The sequence below is a fragment of the Ranitomeya variabilis genome, chromosome 6, assembly GCF_051348905.1.
Source record: "Ranitomeya variabilis isolate aRanVar5 chromosome 6, aRanVar5.hap1, whole genome shotgun sequence".
Lineage (NCBI taxonomy): Eukaryota > Metazoa > Chordata > Amphibia > Anura > Dendrobatidae > Ranitomeya > Ranitomeya variabilis.
In genome coordinates, this window is record NC_135237.1 from 473,559,478 (window position 1) to 473,578,385 (window position 18,908).

The window sequence follows — 18,908 nt, forward strand, 5'->3', positions numbered from 1 at the left end:
TTTGGTAGGGGGATTTAACATTGCCATTTTATTTATTTACATATAATATCTAACCCATTCTCTGCCCTAGGCTACTAGGAATACTGACATTAAAGGAAACCTGACAGCTGACCCATGCTGCCCGATGTAGGCAGCATGCATCAGGAAATGGCTGCCCGATCCAGGTGCAGCATGCATTAGGCACCAGCTGCCCGATCCAGGGGCAGCATGTATCAGGCACCAGCTGCCGATCCAGGGGCAGCATGTATCAGGCACCGGCTGCCCAATCCAGGAGCAGCATGTGTCAGGTACTGGCTGCCCGATCCAGGAGCAGCATTCATCAGGCACCGGCTGCCTGATCCAGGAGCAGCATGCATCTGGCACCTTCTGCCAGATCCAGGAGCAGCATGTGTCAGGCACAGGCTGCCCGATCCAGGCTGCCCGATCCAGAAGCAGCATGTATCAGGCACCGGCTGCCCGATCCAGAAGAAGCATGTGTCAGGCACCAGCTGCCCGATCCAGAAGTAGCATGCATCAGGCACCGGCTGCCTGATCCAGAAGTAGCATGCATCAGGCACCGGCTGCCTGATCCAGAAGTAGCATGCATCAGGCACCGGCTGCCTGATCCAGAAGTAGCATGCATCAGGCACCGGCTGCCTGATCCAGAAGCAGCATGTGTCAGGCACCGGCTGCCCGATCCAGAAGTAGCATGCATCAGGCACCGGCTGCCTGATCCAGAAGTAGCATGCATCAGGCACCGGCTGCCCGATCCAGGTGCAGCATGTATCAGGCACTGGCTACCAAATCTAGGAGCAGCATGTATCAGGCACTGACTTCCCGATCTAGGGGCATCATGTATCAGACACTGACTGCCCAATCCAGGGATAGCATGTATGAAGCACTGGCTGCTTAAACTCAGCGTGGTATATCATTAGAGGGTCTCCAGGGCCTATTAACTTTTAGCTACACCCTTGGATTTACATGCATTTCCAAAACATAGAAATAGTGAAAATAATACTACAATAAAAGTATTAAAAAGATACCTGTTCCAATTCATCTGAAACAGCAATACCTGTGAAAAAAAAAACAAGTTTAAAAAAATATTAGTTAAACCATGCAATATCTCTCATGTTTTGTAAAAAGAAACAAGTTACCCTAGAAATAATTTAAAGGGAAATATGTACACCAGGGGTCCCCAACCTGTAGCTCACAGGCCACATGTGGCTTGCAGTCCCATCAGTTGTGGCTTACGGTTGTAGCTTGGTTACCAGCTTGGTGCATGAGCTCCAGGTCTACCAAACAGGTAAAGAGAGCACATCTGAAAATGGTGAATTTCGTGAATGCATATGTAATGGTCTTAGGGGTTTAGAGATAATTTAAGCATACTAAGCTGTAGACAGGATGATACAACTGGTCAGAGGAGGTGCTTTGAGGACATGTGCACACGTTCAGTATTTTTCGCGTTTTTTTTCGCGTTTTTTCGATATGAGGCCATGTGCACACGTTCAGTATTTTTCGCGTTTTTTCGTTATAAAAACGTGATAAAAATGCGAAAAAAAACGCTAAAATATGCCTCCCATTATTTTCAGGGTATTCCGCATTTTTTGTGCAAATGTTGCATTTTTTTCCACGAAAGAAAAGTAACATGTTCATTAAATTTGCGGAATTTCCGGCATTCCGCACACCTAGGAATGCATTGATCTGCTTACTTCCCGCACGGGGCTGTGCACACTATGCGGGAAGTAAGCAGATCATGTGCGGTTGGTACCCAGGGTGGAGGAGAGGAGACTCTCCTCCACGGACTGGGCACCGTATAATTGGTAAAAAAAAAGAATTAAAATAAAAAATAGTGATATACTCACCCTCTGATGGCCCCCGGAGTCTTCCCGCCTCTCAGGTGCACGCTGCCGCTTCCGTTCATATAGATGCTGTGTGTGAAGGACCTGCAATGACGTCGCGGTCTTGTGATTGGTCGCGTGACTGCTCATGTGACCGCGACGTCATCAAAGGTCCTGCACACACACACCATCTATAGGAACGGACGCCGCTGAGGAGATCAGCTGTCTGCAGGTGAGTATAACCATTTTTTTATTTTTTTTATTATTTTTAAACATTTTATCTTTTACTATTGATGCTGCATAGGCAGCATCTATAGTAAAAAGTTGGTCACACTTGTCAAACACTATGTTTGACAAGTGTGACCAACCTGTCAATCAGTTTTCCAAGCGATGCTACAGATCGCTTGGAAAACTTTAGCATTCTGCAAGCCAATTACACTTGCAAAATGCTAAAAAAAACGCGAAAAAAAAGGGAAAAAAATGCAAAAAAAATTGCGGATTTCTTGCATAAAATTTCCGGTTTTCTTCAGGAAATTTCTGCAAGAAATCCTGACTTGTGCACATACCCTTAGTTTGTTGTGAGTGCTTGATGGGAGAATACTGAATGACGGTAATGTGGGAACCCCTGGATCTTGATTTTCGGCTTCGGGCTTATTTCTGTGGAAAAGATTTGGTTATCATCATACCCATAATGGGGCTTTGATTGCCTTTACTGTGAGGGGGGCGAGAGCTGGACGTGGCTCACAACCCTCTCTCAGAGCTTAATGGGGCTCTTTGAAAAGTTGGTGACCTCTGATGTACACTGTAAAGCCACACTCATTATATACTGTTTCCCATTGTACAAATGCGGGGAAATGACACTTAGGATCATTATCATGAATTGATGAGGAAAAGAGATTTATAATATTAGCACAAATTTTGTATTTACCAACTTTGCATGTTACACATCTGTTTGTGACTTACTCCTTGACAGATTCTCCAGAGCTTTCCCCAGTTTTTTGCTTTCCTGAAGAATGTGGTTTAACTCATCAAAATCTCGACTTTCTGGTTTTGTCCGCCAGTCCCATTTAGGGTGTTCAATAGATCTGGGCACTAAAGAAATGTAAAGAATTTATATTTAATTACTCTGAAATTAAACTCCTTAAAAAACATACAGTAGTATGTAAAACCATATAATAATGAAGACTTAATAACAATGTGATTAATTACAAAAAGATGTCTGAATCTGTCTAGACATATTACCATATTGTTATAATTTTATCATTGGTTTTGCAGAGATTTTTGTGAAAACTAATAGCTATGATCACAGCCTCTCAGATGGCAGATGCTGCAAATCAGGGATATTCTGCCCTAGGAATACTTCCACTATGGGAGAATATTTCCATTCTAACTTCAAGCAACTCTAAGATTGGTACAGATTGCTACAGGAAAAATAATACATGAGTCTGTAAGTCATTAGTTACTGTGGAGGCTTTATGTAACCCCTAGGATTTCTATTACACCTCCTATGGACTGAGGAGTTCAGGGGTCTTACATTGTACTCAAATGGCTACTTAAGTATAGGTTTATCTACACTGCGTTAAAGCGCCACTCTGGTATTTGTTTCATTTCAGCACTGGAGTGTTGTCACTAGCGTAAAGTTCCCTGCTCCTACTAATATACTAACCAGCCACTACGTGCCGCTCCACTTCTCGGCTCCAGTTGTCTTCTGCTGGATGTGACCTGCTGAATGGCTCGAGTGTTTGCTAGGCGAGCCGGCGTTCACTTCTCAATGTAAGTCTATGAGAGCAAGAACGAGGCCAGAAGAAGGCTCTTATAGACTAACATTGAGAGTTTATGACTGCTACCTCTGACTTCCGGTCACACAGAAGTTTTGGTCAAAAGAAGGCGGAGCATAGTCGGAACAAAGCCGTGATGAGAAGAAGACAATGGCTAGTAAGTATATTACTAGGGACAGGACAGAGCTAGAAAATAAATACTGGAGTGGGGCTTTAAAGTATCTATTCTGTGTCTATCAACTCTAAAGCAGAAGGGTACATCCACACAAGGAAAAGTCACACCATCAGCATGAGACTAGTCAAAATCAATAAAACACATTTTACATGCAGCTTTTTATCTCAGCACAGGAACATTTTATTTTAAACACCTCCAATTGAGGAACTTATTTTTATTCAAAAATCTATTGATTAAAACAAATTTTGTTTGGGGGAAAATCCCATTAATGGTATTTCTTTTGTTCATTCACTTTGCACTTTGCTAATTGAAAAAAAAAATGAACTGTTAACACTTTGGTTTTTTAAAGCATACTTAGTTTGCAGCATTTTTGCTTTGCACACCTGCCTATAACCTATATGATATACACCCACACACACATACAAGATATCTAGCAAAATATACTGAGAAGGGTCAATAAACTGGACAAAATTGATGTATGTTCTCAAGACTGAAAGTTGGGACCAACTCCATGTAACTCAGACTGCGCCTTTTTCCTAATTACTAAATGCAGGTTCACCCGGGGCAGTCTGCACGATACACTTATCAGTGTGCTCATTCAGTTACACAACAAACAGGTCTCTTTCATAAATATATTAATGACCTGCATCGCCAGGAACATGATAATCTCAGTAGAAGCCACTTCACTGCACAGCTAATTCATCTACTAGAAGCTGCCAGCATGTGCCAACTGGGAAAACTTCACCGACTAGCAGACTGTGGTCATAACAAAGCTTAACCATTCATGGTGCCACTGGTGGCAGCTTTGACTTTATAACTATAGTGCGTGGCTTTGAATTAACTATACAATATTCTTATTTCCAAAAGAGAACTACAGATGGGTATGGTGAGTAAATAAAAGACTACATAACTGTAATTAAATCAAGAAGAAGAAGGCTCCTGTTAGGGCTAGCGGAACGCACCAAGTAATAGAGAGATTGATACGAGGTGCGTTCGCAGCCCGGGCTCCACCGTGCAGAGATACCTGCTGCAAAGTAATGGCGGATGGACACTGAGCTCACACGTGGGTTAAACTTCACCCTGTGTGAAATGAAAGCGAGGTCTGTTGCCTCACAGAGTCGCGCTGTACACAGAGAATAATACCCTAACGAGGGTTGTGCTTGCTCTGGAACTCTTCTGGGCTAACCGCACACAAGAAGGAACCAGATGCTAAGCCAAGGCTAATTGCCCCCACTGACGCTAGCTGCCTGCCTGAGTGTACAGCACAAAGCTAAACAGACTCACACCACATATAAACTTAGTGGTAGACTATCCACTGGCAACAGCCAAACACAAATGATACTAGTGCATGGCCGTGCGGCCATGCAAACCTTTTATAGTTGTAGCTCTCCAGGACCTTCCTAGTGGACCAATAGGAGCTGCTACAGGACCTGAGCATGTGACCCCTGACCTTCAATGAGAGGTCTTCCCTTGGGCATGCTCAGAAGGAGAAAAGCAGGACTTCCTCCCAGGAGTGCCTGCTCACCGCCGAACAGTACTGGTTATAATGGCTGAACCTGGAAGTGCAGCAGTAACCAAACGTGCAGTATCTGTCCGAGCCAGGCGCTGGGACCGACGTCTCCACTGAGCAGGTTCCACTGCGGCTGGAGAAGAATGGGAGGCCGCAGCGGACATGGTTCGAGATTCCCCCTGTGCAGCGGCAGGAACTCGACACCTAACATTACCCCCTTCCTAGGCCCCCTGTTGTGAATTTGCTTTTTGCTCCCTCTAGTGGTTACTAGTTTTTTGACTCTGGTTTTTCTGTCATTCCTTTTATCCGCACCTGGGTCGTTAGTTAGGGGTGTTGCTATATAAGCTCCCTGGACCTTCAGTTCAATGCCTGGCAACGTAGTTATCAGAGCTAGTCTGCTGTGCTCTTGTCTACTGATCCTGGTTCCAGTTATATCAGCTAAGTCTGCCTTTTGCTTTTTGCTATTTGTTTTGGTTTTGTATTTTTGTCCAGCTTGTTCCAAATCTATATCCTGACCTTTGCTGGAAGCTCTAGGGGGCTGGTGTTCTCCCCCCGGACCGTTAGACGGTTCGGGGGTTCTTGAATTTCCAGTGTGGATTTTGATAGGGTTTTCGTTGACCATATAAGTTACCTTTCTTTATTCTGCTATCAGTAAGCGGGCCTCTCTGTGCTAAACCTGGTTCATTTCTGTGTTTGTCATTTCCTCTTACCTCACCGTCATTATTTGTGGGGGGCTTCTATCCAGCTTTGGGGTCCCCTTCTCTGGAGGCAAGAAAGGTCTTTGTTTTCCTCTACTAGGGGTAGCTAGATTCTCCGGCTGGCGCGTGTCATCTAGAATCAACGTAGGAATGATCCCCGGCTACTTCTAGTGTTGGCGTTAGGAGTAGATATATGGTCAACCCAGTTACCACTGCCCTATGAGCTGGATTTTTGTATTCTGCAGACTTCCACGTTCCTCTGAGACCCTCGCCATTGGGGTCATAACAGCCCCCCCTCCTTGGGCCTTGCTACGTTCAAAGACTGCAATGAGCAGTGAAGCCTGAATGTGCTCCACAGGTTCCCAGGTTCTGTCCTGTCCACCAGTCCACCAGATAGTATTTTTTGCCACGTACCACCTTGCACCCCAAGATAGAGTTCATCTCATACTCATTCATGGACGAACCTGATGTCCCGGCAGATGACTCGGAAAACCGGGACATATAGACGGGCTTTAAGAGGGATACATAAAAAGTGTCGATGATACCTAGGCGCGGAGGAATAGCCAAACGGTAGACCACAGCGTTAACCTGTTCCAGAACCTTGAAAAGGGCCTATGTAGCGAGGTACAAACTTAGTGGACTCAACTCGCAGCCTGACGTTATGGGCCGAGAGCCACACTACGTCGCCAGGAGCAAAGGTCGGAGCTGGGCGCTGGTGTGCATTGGCAGAAACCCTCATTCTTGCCAGCCCAGATGGCATCCTGCATGTGGTCGTAAATGTCACGTGCCTCCACCGCCCAGTCTGCCACCCTAGAATTGGTGGATGACACGGGCATGGGCACAGGGACACGTGGATGCTGGCCGTAATTAAGGAGAAATGGAGTCTGCCCGGTGGCGTAGGCTACGGCATTGTTCAAAGCAAGGTAACAAAGATGCCCAGTCATCCTGACAAAATGTCGCAGGTATGTGACCAGAGTCTGGTTGGGCCTCTCTACCAACCCATTCGTGTCAGGATGGTACGCAGAATAGAGATTTAGATCAATGCTGAGTAAACGACAGAGCTCTCTCCAAAACCGAGACGCAAACTGGGGACCCCGGTCACTGACAATTTTGTCAGGCATGCCATGTAGACGGAAAACATGTTTAATGAACAACGCCGCCAAGGCCCGTGCAGAAGGTAAACTTGGAAGGGGCACCAAGTGCACCATTTTAGAAAAATGGTCGGTGACTACCCAGATAATGGTGCAGCTACGAGAATTGGGTAAGCCCACAACAAAGACCATCCCGACCATCTCCCAGAGCCTGCCTGCCACCGACAGGGGGTAAAGTAGCCCAGCTGGCCGTTGCCGAGGAGACCGATTCTTAGCGCAGGAGACACATGCCCAAATATAATCCCCGACATCACGGGCCATACACGGCCACCAGTACGTCCTCGCCAGAAGATCAGATGTCCTCTTGGTCCCAAAATGTCAGCCCACCCTGGACAAGTGAGCCCAAGAGAGAACCTCCAGTCGCAAATTAGATGGTACAAAAGTCTTGCCAGGGGGCACAGACTCTAGCGAAACTGGGGCCACGGTTCTCAGGCTCTCAGAAGGGACAATTAGCCGAGGCTCCTCCTCCTCCTCTTCTGAAGACACCACTGAGCGAGAGAGAGCATCAACACGGATGTTCTTCTCCCCGGAAAGATAATGGAGAATAAAGTGGAACTGGGAGAAGAACAGGGACCACCTAGCCTGGCGAGAGTTTAGCTGCTGGGCAGTCTGCAAATAAACCACATTTTTGTGGTCGGTAAACATTTGGAAGGGAAAAAGAGCCCCCTCCAGGAGGTATCTCCATTCTGAGAAGGCCAATTTCATAGCTACCATTTCCCTGTCCCCGATGGAGTAATTCCTCTCTGCCGGTGTAAAGGTCTTGGAGAAAAAAAAGCAAGGATGCTTCCGACCTTGAGCATCCTTTTGGAATAGGACTGCTCCTGCACCGACAGATGAGGCATCCACCTCCATTATAAACAGCTTATCTACATCAGGACGATGTAGAATGGGAGCACTAGCAAAATGGGACTTAATAAAGAGGAAGGTTTTGGAGACCTCCTCTGACCACAATTTGGGATTTGCTCCCTTCTTGGTGAGGGCAACCAGGGGAGCTACTAAAGTTAAGAATTTAGGAATGAACTGGAGATAATAGTTGATGAACCGCATAAAGCGCTGCACCGCTTTGAGAGAATGGGGTTTCTGCCAGTCCATAACAGCCTGTAGCTTGGCGGGATCCATAGACAATCCTTGGGCCGAGATGATATAGCCCAGGAAAGGCAAAGACTCCTGCTCAAACACACACTTCTCCAACTTGGCATAGAGGGAGTTTGCCCATAGGAGGTCGAAGACTTTGCAAACATCTCTCCGGTGGGAGTCTATATTTGGAGAGTAGATGAGAATATCATCCAGATAGACTACAACTGAGGTGGAGAGCATATCCCGGAAGATATGGTTCACAAAGTCTTGGAAAATGGCTGGGGTATTACAGAGCCCAAAGGGCATCACCAGGTATTCATAGTGCCCATCCCTGTTGTTAAAAGCTGTCTTCCATTCATCCCCCACATGGATGCGAATCAGGTTGTAAGCACCCCACAGATCTAGTTTAGTAAATAGCCTTGCTCCCCGAAGCCTATCAATGAGCTCAGATATCAGGGGCAGTGGGTACTTGTTCTTAATGGTGATGGCGTTAAGACCCCTGTAATCTATGCATGGACGTAATTCTCCGTTCTTCTTCTGAACGAAGAAGACCCAGCCCCTGCAGGTGACACTGACTTCCTAATGAATCCTCTTGCCAGATTCTCCTGGATGTACTGAGACATTGCCTCCATCTCCGGGAGAGATAACGGGTAGACTCGACCCCGGGGAGGCTCAGCACCAGGCAAGTGGTCAATAGGACAGTCATAGGGGCGATGAGGCGGAAGGGTCTCCGCAGCCCTTTTGGAGAACACGTCCGCATAGGGCCAATATTGCTTGGAGAGAGAGGAAAAATCTGCCGGTACCTTAGTAGTAGCAACCTGAACGCACTCCCTCTGACATCTACCCTCACAAGATTCACTCCATCCCAAAATTCTGCCTGTGGACCACTCTATATGAGGGGAGTGGTACCGTAGCCAAGGTATCCCTAACAGGACCTCATCAATTTCCTCAGGAATGATGAGTAAACAAATAATCTCATGATGAGATGGTGACATAGATAGAGTAAAAGGGATGGTCTGGTGTGCCATCTGTGAGGGCAGTGTCGACCCATTCACCACTCGTACAGTCACTGGTTTGGCGAGCATCACCAGGGGTATTGTGTGTCGTTGGGCGAGGGCAGATGACATAAAATTGCCCTCCGCCCCGGGATCCACGCAAAGCTCTACCGAATGAGGGGATGGGCCTATGGTAATTGTTCCCTTAAAGGACAGTTTGAAGGAATGCCATGTCTAGTGTACCTCTTCCTACAACCACTAGACGCTGACGTTTTCCCGACTGCTGGGAACATCTGGAAGCAAGATGACCTGACTGCCAGCAGACATGACAGACCTTAAGTTCACGAGTGGTCCAGGACTTAGATCCTGCTCGTGACTCCTCCATGGCCTGATGTGACTCAGGCGCCTGGACTGCAGATTCCAAAGGTTTGGCGAAGGTGGGAGCCAGCCGAAACCTCTGCCTACACTGGGCTCGCTCCAACCTTTGTTCATTAAAACAAAGATCTATGCGAGTAGATACAGCTATTAGCTCCTCCAGTGTGGCAGGAATCTCCCTAGTGGGGAGGGGCCTCTCTGACCTTTCCTGGCCCCTGCGCACTGCAGTACTTTGCTCTGCCCTCAACAGGGCAGACAAAGTACGCATGCAACGGAGCTGCGGCATGAAGACAAGAAGATGACGTCATCATAAGAAGATAGGAGGACCGGACCGCGATGCCCATCGGACCCTGACCGCAGCGGGACCACCCCTGAGTATAATATAACCTGTTTTTCTCACCTTTCAGGTTACATTGGGGCTTATCTACAGCATTACAGAATGCTGTAGGTAAGCCCCTGATGCCAGTGGCCGCAGCTCATCTTCGATTTTTGGGGTGACAGGGTCCCTTTAAGAATCCAAATTAAACCATACTCACATCATCGCTCAGTCCACAGAAGCAATGATCTCCTGTAACAGAATTAAAATAGTAAACCACAATATTCCTTACCTGTCCACTGAGAAGATAATAATCAATTTGTCCCACAACAGGTCTCGCTCTGCTACATCTAGATGGCAGGCTGCATTGTTGCATGGCGTGACTGTACAGCCTGCCATCCAGCAGAGACATTGAGCAGCTTGTGCTACCGCTGCTTAGTATCTCGCGTTGAACTCCTATGACCTGACTGATGTCACTGCTAACATGAGAAAGTTCTCATGCTCGCACTGCCATCAGAAAGGTTCTGGGAGTTCACAGCCAATGTCAGCGTGAGCGCCATGGGAAAAAATATCACGCTGCAGTCCTGAGTTCACCGAGGTCACCACAGTTCAGGGTAACCTCGATGACACCGCTAGTCACTGAGGCTGCATTCGCAGCTCATTCCTCAGTGGTTCCCAGCCTGGACAGTTGATCTTGGCACCATCCAAGTTAAAAACTGTTTAACCCCAGACATGAGTTACGGAGTCAGGAGACCTTTACTTCAGTAGAATGGGTGATGATGCAAGTACGGTTTAATTTAGATTCATTAAAAGGAGTCTATGTAAATCTTTCAAATAAAGAACTTTATTTTGGATGTGTGTTTATTTACAATATAACTATAGGATTAGTAATGCATAGGTGTCTTGTAGATGCCTCTCCATTGCTAAGCCATGGGCTTGATGTCACCGGACAATACAAAGGTGACATCAACCCCACAAATATGAACCCTACTTGCCTCCGCTACAGGGCAAGTAGGAAGAGCTGAGCAAAGCGCCATAATTGGTTCATCTAATAGATGCACTTTTTCTGGGCGGCTGTGGGCTGCTATTTTTAGGCTGGGGGGCCAATATCCATGGCCCCTTACCAGCCTGAGAACACCAGCCCCAGCTGTCAGCTTCAGCTTGGCTGGTTGCCAAAAATGGGGGGGGCTCACAATCTAAAAGATGTGCCTTTTCTGGGATGTCTGCGGGCTGCTATTTTTAGTTTTTAGGCTGGGGCCAATATTCATGGCCCCTTACCAGCCTGAAAATACCAGCCCCTAGCTTTCTGCTTTATCTTTGCTGGTTGTGAAAAATGGGGGGTATCACACCCCATTTTCTTTAAATTATTTATTTAAATAATTAAAAAATACAGGGTGGGGACCTCTCTATTCTTGATAACCAGCACTGGTAACGCTGACAGCTGAAAGTTGCAGCCCTCAGCTGTCAGTGTTGCCTGGTTGGTTATCAAAAATACAGGAGAACCGCACATCATTTTTAAAAATATTTATTTATTTATAGCTTAAGCTGCGGCTGTTAACAGTTGAATAAAACACTCAACATTGTCCCCTGCTAGCGGTGATCGCAGCGCGAGCAGGGGACAGTGATGTGAGCTGCCATCACTTCAGCTCTCAGAGCTAGGGAACAGCCCCAAGAGTACCACTGATTTTCACACAGGCATGTCACCTGTGTGTCATCAGTGTACACGTGTGCGGGACCTTTTGCGGCCCGTGCTGCTACCGAAAACACTAACGTCTGAAATAGCCATTACTGAACTAGGTCATTTAACGAACTTTGGCCGACTTTTGCCGAATTTGAGATTGGAAAACGTTTTCCAAACAAGTTTGCTCATCTCTAATTAGTACTTATCTACAACAGTTTCTAGGGTTAGGCCATGGTCACAACTATCAGTATTTGACCAGTTTTTTACATCAGTATTTGTAAGCCAAAACAAGTGGAAAAATCAGAGGAAAAGTGTAATAGAAACACGTGCAACACTTATGTCATGTGTTTTTCACCCACTCCTGGTTTTGGCTTACAAATACTGATGTAATGTACTGACCAAATACTGAATGTGTGAACATGGCTTCATAAACAGTGTCAGATAATTCATCTAGTGTCCAGCATTACTAATGACATTGGAAGATAAAGTTGATAATTTCTGAAATGTCATTTACGGCTAAAATAACAAACAAACAAACAAAAAGATTTAAAATGGGATTGTCACATGAACAAATTTCATTGTAATCAATAGATCTTGGAATAATAATAATTTCCACAACTGGATGTGTTTAAAAAAATGTTCCTGTGCTGAGATAATGTTATACATGTGCCCCTGCTGTGTACTGTGTAATGGCTGTGTCTGACCATACAGGAACATGGTCTGATCATACCACAGCTCCTAGGCAGGGGAGGAAGTAAAAGGGTATACAGACAGGACGGCATGAGATCGCAAATAATTCTTTCTTTGAAGGAAAACATTTTTTTAAAACAAAAAGAATGAGCTGTGATCCCATGCTGTAATGTATATATATACCTTTTTGCATCCTCTCTGCCCATGAAAGGTGGTATGATCAGACCATGTTCCTGTACGGTCAGAAAAATGAAGCCACAGTCAGTACTCCTGCTGGCTTATGTCAGAACCCACTGTTTCTGGCTTGTAGAGATGTGAATCAAGATAGGAGGCGCATGGGACTACATGACTTCTAAGAAGACTGGGACAACCCACATGACTCTTCAGGACCTCTCTTTAAATGCTGGAATGCTCCATAAGATCGACTCATGGCCTGGCCGATCTGGGCAATCTAAACTATTAAATAGATGGCCAGTCATTTTAATTTCCACCATGTAATATTACATTTCCCCTGCAATTGCCCATAGCACCCCTTGCTATAATAGCGATTATCGGAAGTTAAAGAAGCCAGACTCAGTTCCTTACACTAGTTCCATTTTAAAAGAAGACTGTATGATTTACATTTATAGAACGCTATACAGATAAGAGTCACTGACCCTTTATAATATACAGTGCGTTGCGAAAGTATTCAGTCCCCTGGAACTTTTCAACCTTTTCCCACATATCATGCTTCAAACATAAAGATACCAAATGTAAATTTTTGGTGAAGAATTAACAACAAGTGGAACACAATTGTGAAGTTGAACGAAATTTATTGGTAATTTTAAATTTTTGTGGAAATTCAAAAACTGAAAAGTGGGGCGTGCAATATTATTCGGCCCCTTTACTTTCAGCGCAGCAAACTCACTCCAGAAGTTCATTGTGGATCTCTGAATGATCCAATGTTGTCCTAAATGCCTAATGATTAGTGTTGAGCATTCCGATACCGCAAGTATCGGGTATCGGCCGATACTTGCGGGTATCGGAATTCCGATACCGAGATCCGATACTTTTGTGGTATCGGGTATCGGTATCGAAACAACATTAATGTAATAATGTGTAAAAGAAAGAATTAAAATAAAAAATATTGCTATACTCACCTCTCCGACGCAGCCTGGACCTCACGGAGGGAACCAGCAGCGTTCTTTGCTTAAAATTCGCGCGTTTACTTCCTTCCGTGAAGTCCCGGCTTGTGATTGGTCGCGTCTGTCCATGTGGCCGCGACGCGACCAATCACAGCAAGCCGTGACGTAATTTCAGGTCCTTCAGTGATTTTAAAATTACGTTCTGGCTTGTGATTGGTCGCGTCACGGTCACATGGGCGACGCGACCAATCACAAGCCGTGACGTCATGGGAGGCAGGACACGCGCTCATTTTAAAATGCGCACATGTCCTGCCTCCCGTGACGTCACGACTTGTGATTGGTCGCGTCGCCCATGTGGCCGCGACGCGACCAATCACAGCAAGCCGTGACGTAATTTCAGGTCCTTCAGGATTTTAAAATTACGTTCTGGCTTGTGATTGGTCGCGTCGCGGTCACATGGGCGACGCGACCAATCACAAGCCGTGACGTCATGGGAGGCAGGACACGCGCGCATTTTAAAATGCGCGCGTGTCCTGCCTCCCGTGACGTCACGGCTTGTGACACACGGCTTGTGAAGAGAAGAATGTGCTCACATTTCAGATTAAAAAATATAAAAACAAGACCATAAATGTGGGTGTTTTCCGGTAAAGCCGAGGCTGCTCATGTGACACAAAATGAGTTTGACGCATCCTAGTAGATCAAAGAGCACGTGGGTTATATCGGCCTTTGATGTGCGGCGCCCGGAGGATGACGATGATGCGTAAATGAAGACAGGAAGCAGATAAAAGGTTACCTACTACAGCCGATTTTAAAATTACGTTCTGGCTTGTGATTGGTCGCGTCGCGGTCACATGGGCGACGCGACCAATCACAAGCCGTGACGTCATGGGAGGCAGGACACGCGCTCATTTTAAAATGCACGCGTGTCCTGCCTCCCATGACGTCACGGCTTGTGATTGGTCGCGTCGCCCATGTGACCGCGACGCGACCAATCACAAGCTAGAACGTAATTTTAAAATCACTGAAGGACCTGAAATTACATCACGGCTTGCTGTGATTGGTCGCGTCGCGGCCACATGGGCGGCACGCGACCAATCACAAGCCGGGACTTCACGGAAGGAAGTAAACGCGCGAATTTTAAGCAAAGAACGCTGCCGGTTCCCTCGGTGAGGTCCAGGCTGCGTCGGAGAGGTGAGTATAGCAATATTTTTTATTTTAATTCTTTCTTTTACACATTTATATGGATCCCAGGGCCTGAAGGACAGTTTCCTCTCCTTCAGACCCTGGGAACCATCAGGGATACCGTCCGATACTTGAGTCCCATTGACTTGTATTGGTATCGGGTATCGGTATCGGATTGGATCTGATACTTTGCCGGTATCGGCCGATACTTTCCGATACCGATACTTTCAAGTATCGGATGGTATCGCTCAACACTACTAATGATGTTAAATATAATCCACCTGTGTGTAATCAAGTCTCCGTATAAATGCACCTGCTCTGTGATAGTCTCAGGGTTCTGTTTGAAGCACAGAGAGCATCATGAAGACCAAGGAACATAACAGGCAGGTCCGTGATACTGTTGTGGAGAAGTTTAAAGCCGGATTTGGATACAAAATGATTTCCAAACCTTTAAACATCCCAAGGAGCACTGTGCAAGCGATCCTATTGAATGGAAGGAGTATGATACCACTACAAATCTACCAAGACCCGGCCGTCCCTCTAAACTTTCATCTCGAACAAGGAGAAGACTGATCAGAGATGCAGCCAAGAGGCCCATGATCACTCTGGATGAACTGCGGAGATCTACAGCTGAGGTGGGACAGTCTGTCCATAGGACAACAATCAGTCGTACACTGCACGAATATGGCCTTTATGGAAGAGTGGCAAGAAGAAAGCCAGTTCTCAACGATATCCACAAAAAGTGTTGTTTAAAGTTTCCAACAAGCCACCTGGGAGACACATCAAACATGTGGAAGAAGGTGCTCTGGTCAGATGAAACCAAAATCGAACTATTTGGCAACAATGTCAAACGATATGCTTGGCGTAAAGGCAACACAGCTCATCACCCTGAACAAACCATCCCCACTGTCAAACATGGTGGTGGCAGCATCATGGTTTGGGCCTGCTTTTGTACAGCAAGGACAGGGAAGATGGTTAAATTTGATGGGAAGATGGATGGAGCCAAATACAGAACCATTCTTGAAAAAAACCTGTTGGAGTCTGCAAAAGACCTGAGACCGGGACGGAGATTTGTCTTCCAACAAGACAATGATCCCAAACATAAAGCAAAATCTACAATGTAATGGTTCACAAATTAACATATCCAGGTGTTAGAATGGCCAAGTCAAAGTCCAGACCTCAATCCAATCGAGAATCTGTGGAAAAAGTTGAAAACTGCTGTTCACAAACAATCTCCATCAAAGCTCACTGAGCTCGAGCTGTTTGCCAAGGAAGAATGGGCACGAATTTCAGTCCCTCGATGTACAAAACTGATAGAGACATACCCCAAGCGACTTGCAGCTGTAATCGCAGCAAAAGGTAGAGCAACAAAGTAGTAAGTTAAAGGGGCCGAATAAAATTGCACGCCCCACTTTTCAGTAACCAAATAACCAATAAATTTAGTTTAACTTCACAATTGTGTTCCACTTGTTGTTGATTCTACACCAAAAATTTACTTTTGGTATCTTTATGTTTGAAGCATGATATGTGGGGAAAGGTTGAAAAGTTCCAGGGGGCCGAATACTTTTGCAAGGCACTGTATTTGGAATATATCTAAGCTAAAATGCTTCTCAGGGTCATTTAATGATTAGCAATAAACAAACCCTGGACCACTAGATTAGCTTCTTCTGCAGAGTACTCAAGCACAATATTAACTGACCCTTCTTTGCAACCTCTGCCCTTAATTTAGTTCTGCATCTGCAGTTTATAAATCCAAGATCTGGAACAGATGTATGGTGTCTGTTAAAAAAGACTCAATTTCATCCTCATAATCATTGATAAATTGGTAGACTATGCAAAGAATACATTATTAAAGGGAATCTGTCAGCAGGTTTTTGCTATGTAATCTGAGAGCAGCACAAGGTAGGTGCAGGGACCCTGATTGCAACGATGTGTCACTTACTGGGCTGCTTGGTGATAAAATCACTGTTTCTAGCAGTTCTCTAAATGCTGAGCTTTGTATATCCCCGCCCACACCTCTGATTGGCAGCTTTCTGTGTATTCAATCAATGGTAGGGGTAGGGTTAGACAGAGAAGGAAGACTACATGGCACGAGACAACTAGTCCTCTACTGATAATTCCCTGCTGATAAAACATTGATTTTATTGAACCTATGACAAGCAGGCCCAGTAAGTGACACATCACTGAAATCAGAGTCTCTGCCCCTCCATTATACTGCTCTCAAATGTATAGGAAAAACATGATGACAGATTCCCCTTAACATACATACGTGAAAAATAAAAGTATCATACTGAGAGTTAGAAAGGATATCTCATTAAAAAAAAGTCTTTGCTTAAGGCCGGTTTCACACATCAGTGGCTCCGGTACGTGAGGTGACAGTTTCCTCACGTACCGGAGACACTGACACACGTAGACACATTAAAATCAATGCATCTGTGCAGATGTCATTGATTTTTTGCGGACCGTGTCTCCGTGTGCCAAACACGGAGACATGTCAGTGTTCGTGGGAGCGCACGTATTACACGGACCCATTAAAGTCAATGGGTCCGTGTAAAACAGGTACCGCACACGGAAGTTCTCCGTGTGCAGTCCCTGTGCCGTGCAGGAGACAGCGCTACAGTAAGCGGTCCCCCCCACATGGTGCTGAAGCCGCCATTCATATCTTCTCTGCAGCAGCATTTGCTGCATAGAAGATATGAATAATAGTGTTTAAAAGAAAGATCTATCTATCTGCCGCCCCCCACCCCCTGTGCGCCCCCCCGCTGTTCTGAAAATACTCACCCGGCTCCCTCGTTGGCTGTCGCGGCTTCCTGTCCTGGCCACACCTTCTACTGTATGCGGTCACGTGGGGCTGCCGATTAGAGTCATGAATATGTGGCTCCACCTCCCATAGGGGTGGAGCTGCCTATTCATGACTGTAAATGAGCGGCCCCACGTGACCGCATACAGGAGAAGGTGCGGCCAGGACTGGACACTGCGAGGGAGGCGGGTGAGTATTTTCAGAACAGCGGTGGGGCGCACAGGGGTTGGGAGGGCGGGGGACAGATAGATCTTTCTTTTAAACACTATTATTCATATCTTCTATGCAGCAAACGCTGCGGCAGGGAAGATATGAATCGCGGATTCAGCACCAGATGCTGGTACGTGTGGTACCCAGCACTGAGTGTGGTACCCAGTGGGCACATGGGCGGCACACGTGTGCCGCACATGTGCCACACTGATGTACACCAGAAACGTAGGGGCACACGGACACGGATAATTCCGGTACCGTTTTTTTCCCGTACCGGAATTATCTGGACGTGTGAGACTGGCCTTAAATTGCACCCAGTCCAGCAATCAACTGATTGATAGAAGTCCAGCTTTTCAAAACTCCAGGCTACGGCCAACAATACATTTTCCTTGGAGAGACAAATAATGCAATAAAAGAACTGACTGGTCTACCAGAAGTAAAGCTCTTAACTTTAATAGAGGAGGACTTAAATAAAAGATTCTGCTCTATGACATCCATATGCCCTGACATAAGATCAGCCCTTTAATTCTTGTCCAACATTTAAGCTTATGAGTCCTATCAATGTATCAGCCCTAGTTGTCACAATCCACTAGTGCATCAGGTCATGTAATAATACCTAAGGTCTCATTCTTTGCCCTTTATATTAGTAGACCAGTATAGAATCATGGCCATTCCCCTGTAGACACAAACTACGTACGTATATATAACACTCCTTACACTCTATCTTGCACTTTATAAAAATAGCGTACAGCACAGCTCATTTATTCAAAGCAATCACAGCACAGAGCTATTCCACGGGAAGCTGACAGTTTCCTTTATTGGGTTGTCAGATTTCAAGCTCAATCCAGAGTTAAAAGGAAGAGCAGTCACAAGATACAAGAGATTAAAAGTGTCACGTGCTATCATGTATCAGTTTCTACAATCCAAGAAGAAATAATGATCGACTTGCCTGGTACATCATGAAATAGTAAGTGATGAAAACATGATGGAAACCATGATTATAGGATTACATTACAAAACACTATTGTTCTACCACATTGATTAGAACGGTACAAACTGTGTATGTAATTAGGTTTACAATATAATAAATCACACAGAAATCATCTATAAAAGGTTACATAAAGCTAGTCTACCGGTACTGGAAAAGGGCACATTACATTGTTCTAATAACGGAGATCCGGCAGTTCACCATGTTATGAAACGCTTTTATTCTTAATAAATAACAATTCGGGAACAAATTTGCTTGAGAGTCTGCATGTGGTCGTCTGTTATTCCTCCTGGGAAGTTAAGGTGGTACCAATCTCCTTGTCAGAAGGGTGCATCCCAAAA

General features: G+C 45.6%; 1 protein-coding gene across 6 annotated transcripts in view; it reads right to left on the minus strand.

Moving 5' to 3' along the window:
• The window catches only part of C6H8orf34 (chromosome 6 C8orf34 homolog), a 350,072-nt gene that overhangs the window by 205,686 nt on the left and 125,478 nt on the right, over positions 1 to 18,908 (minus strand). For all 6 annotated transcript variants that reach the window (XR_013217047.1, XM_077270640.1, XM_077270641.1 and 3 more), the window contains 2 exons: positions 2,781 to 2,909; positions 1,023 to 1,051 (listed from right to left, as the gene is read on the minus strand). Coding sequence is in view for 5 of the 6 variants with exons in the window: in XM_077270640.1 (XP_077126755.1) it covers positions 1,023 to 1,051; positions 2,781 to 2,909 (158 nt within the window). In the remaining variant the exon portion in view is untranslated. The remainder of the gene's footprint in view (positions 1 to 1,022; positions 1,052 to 2,780; positions 2,910 to 18,908) is intronic.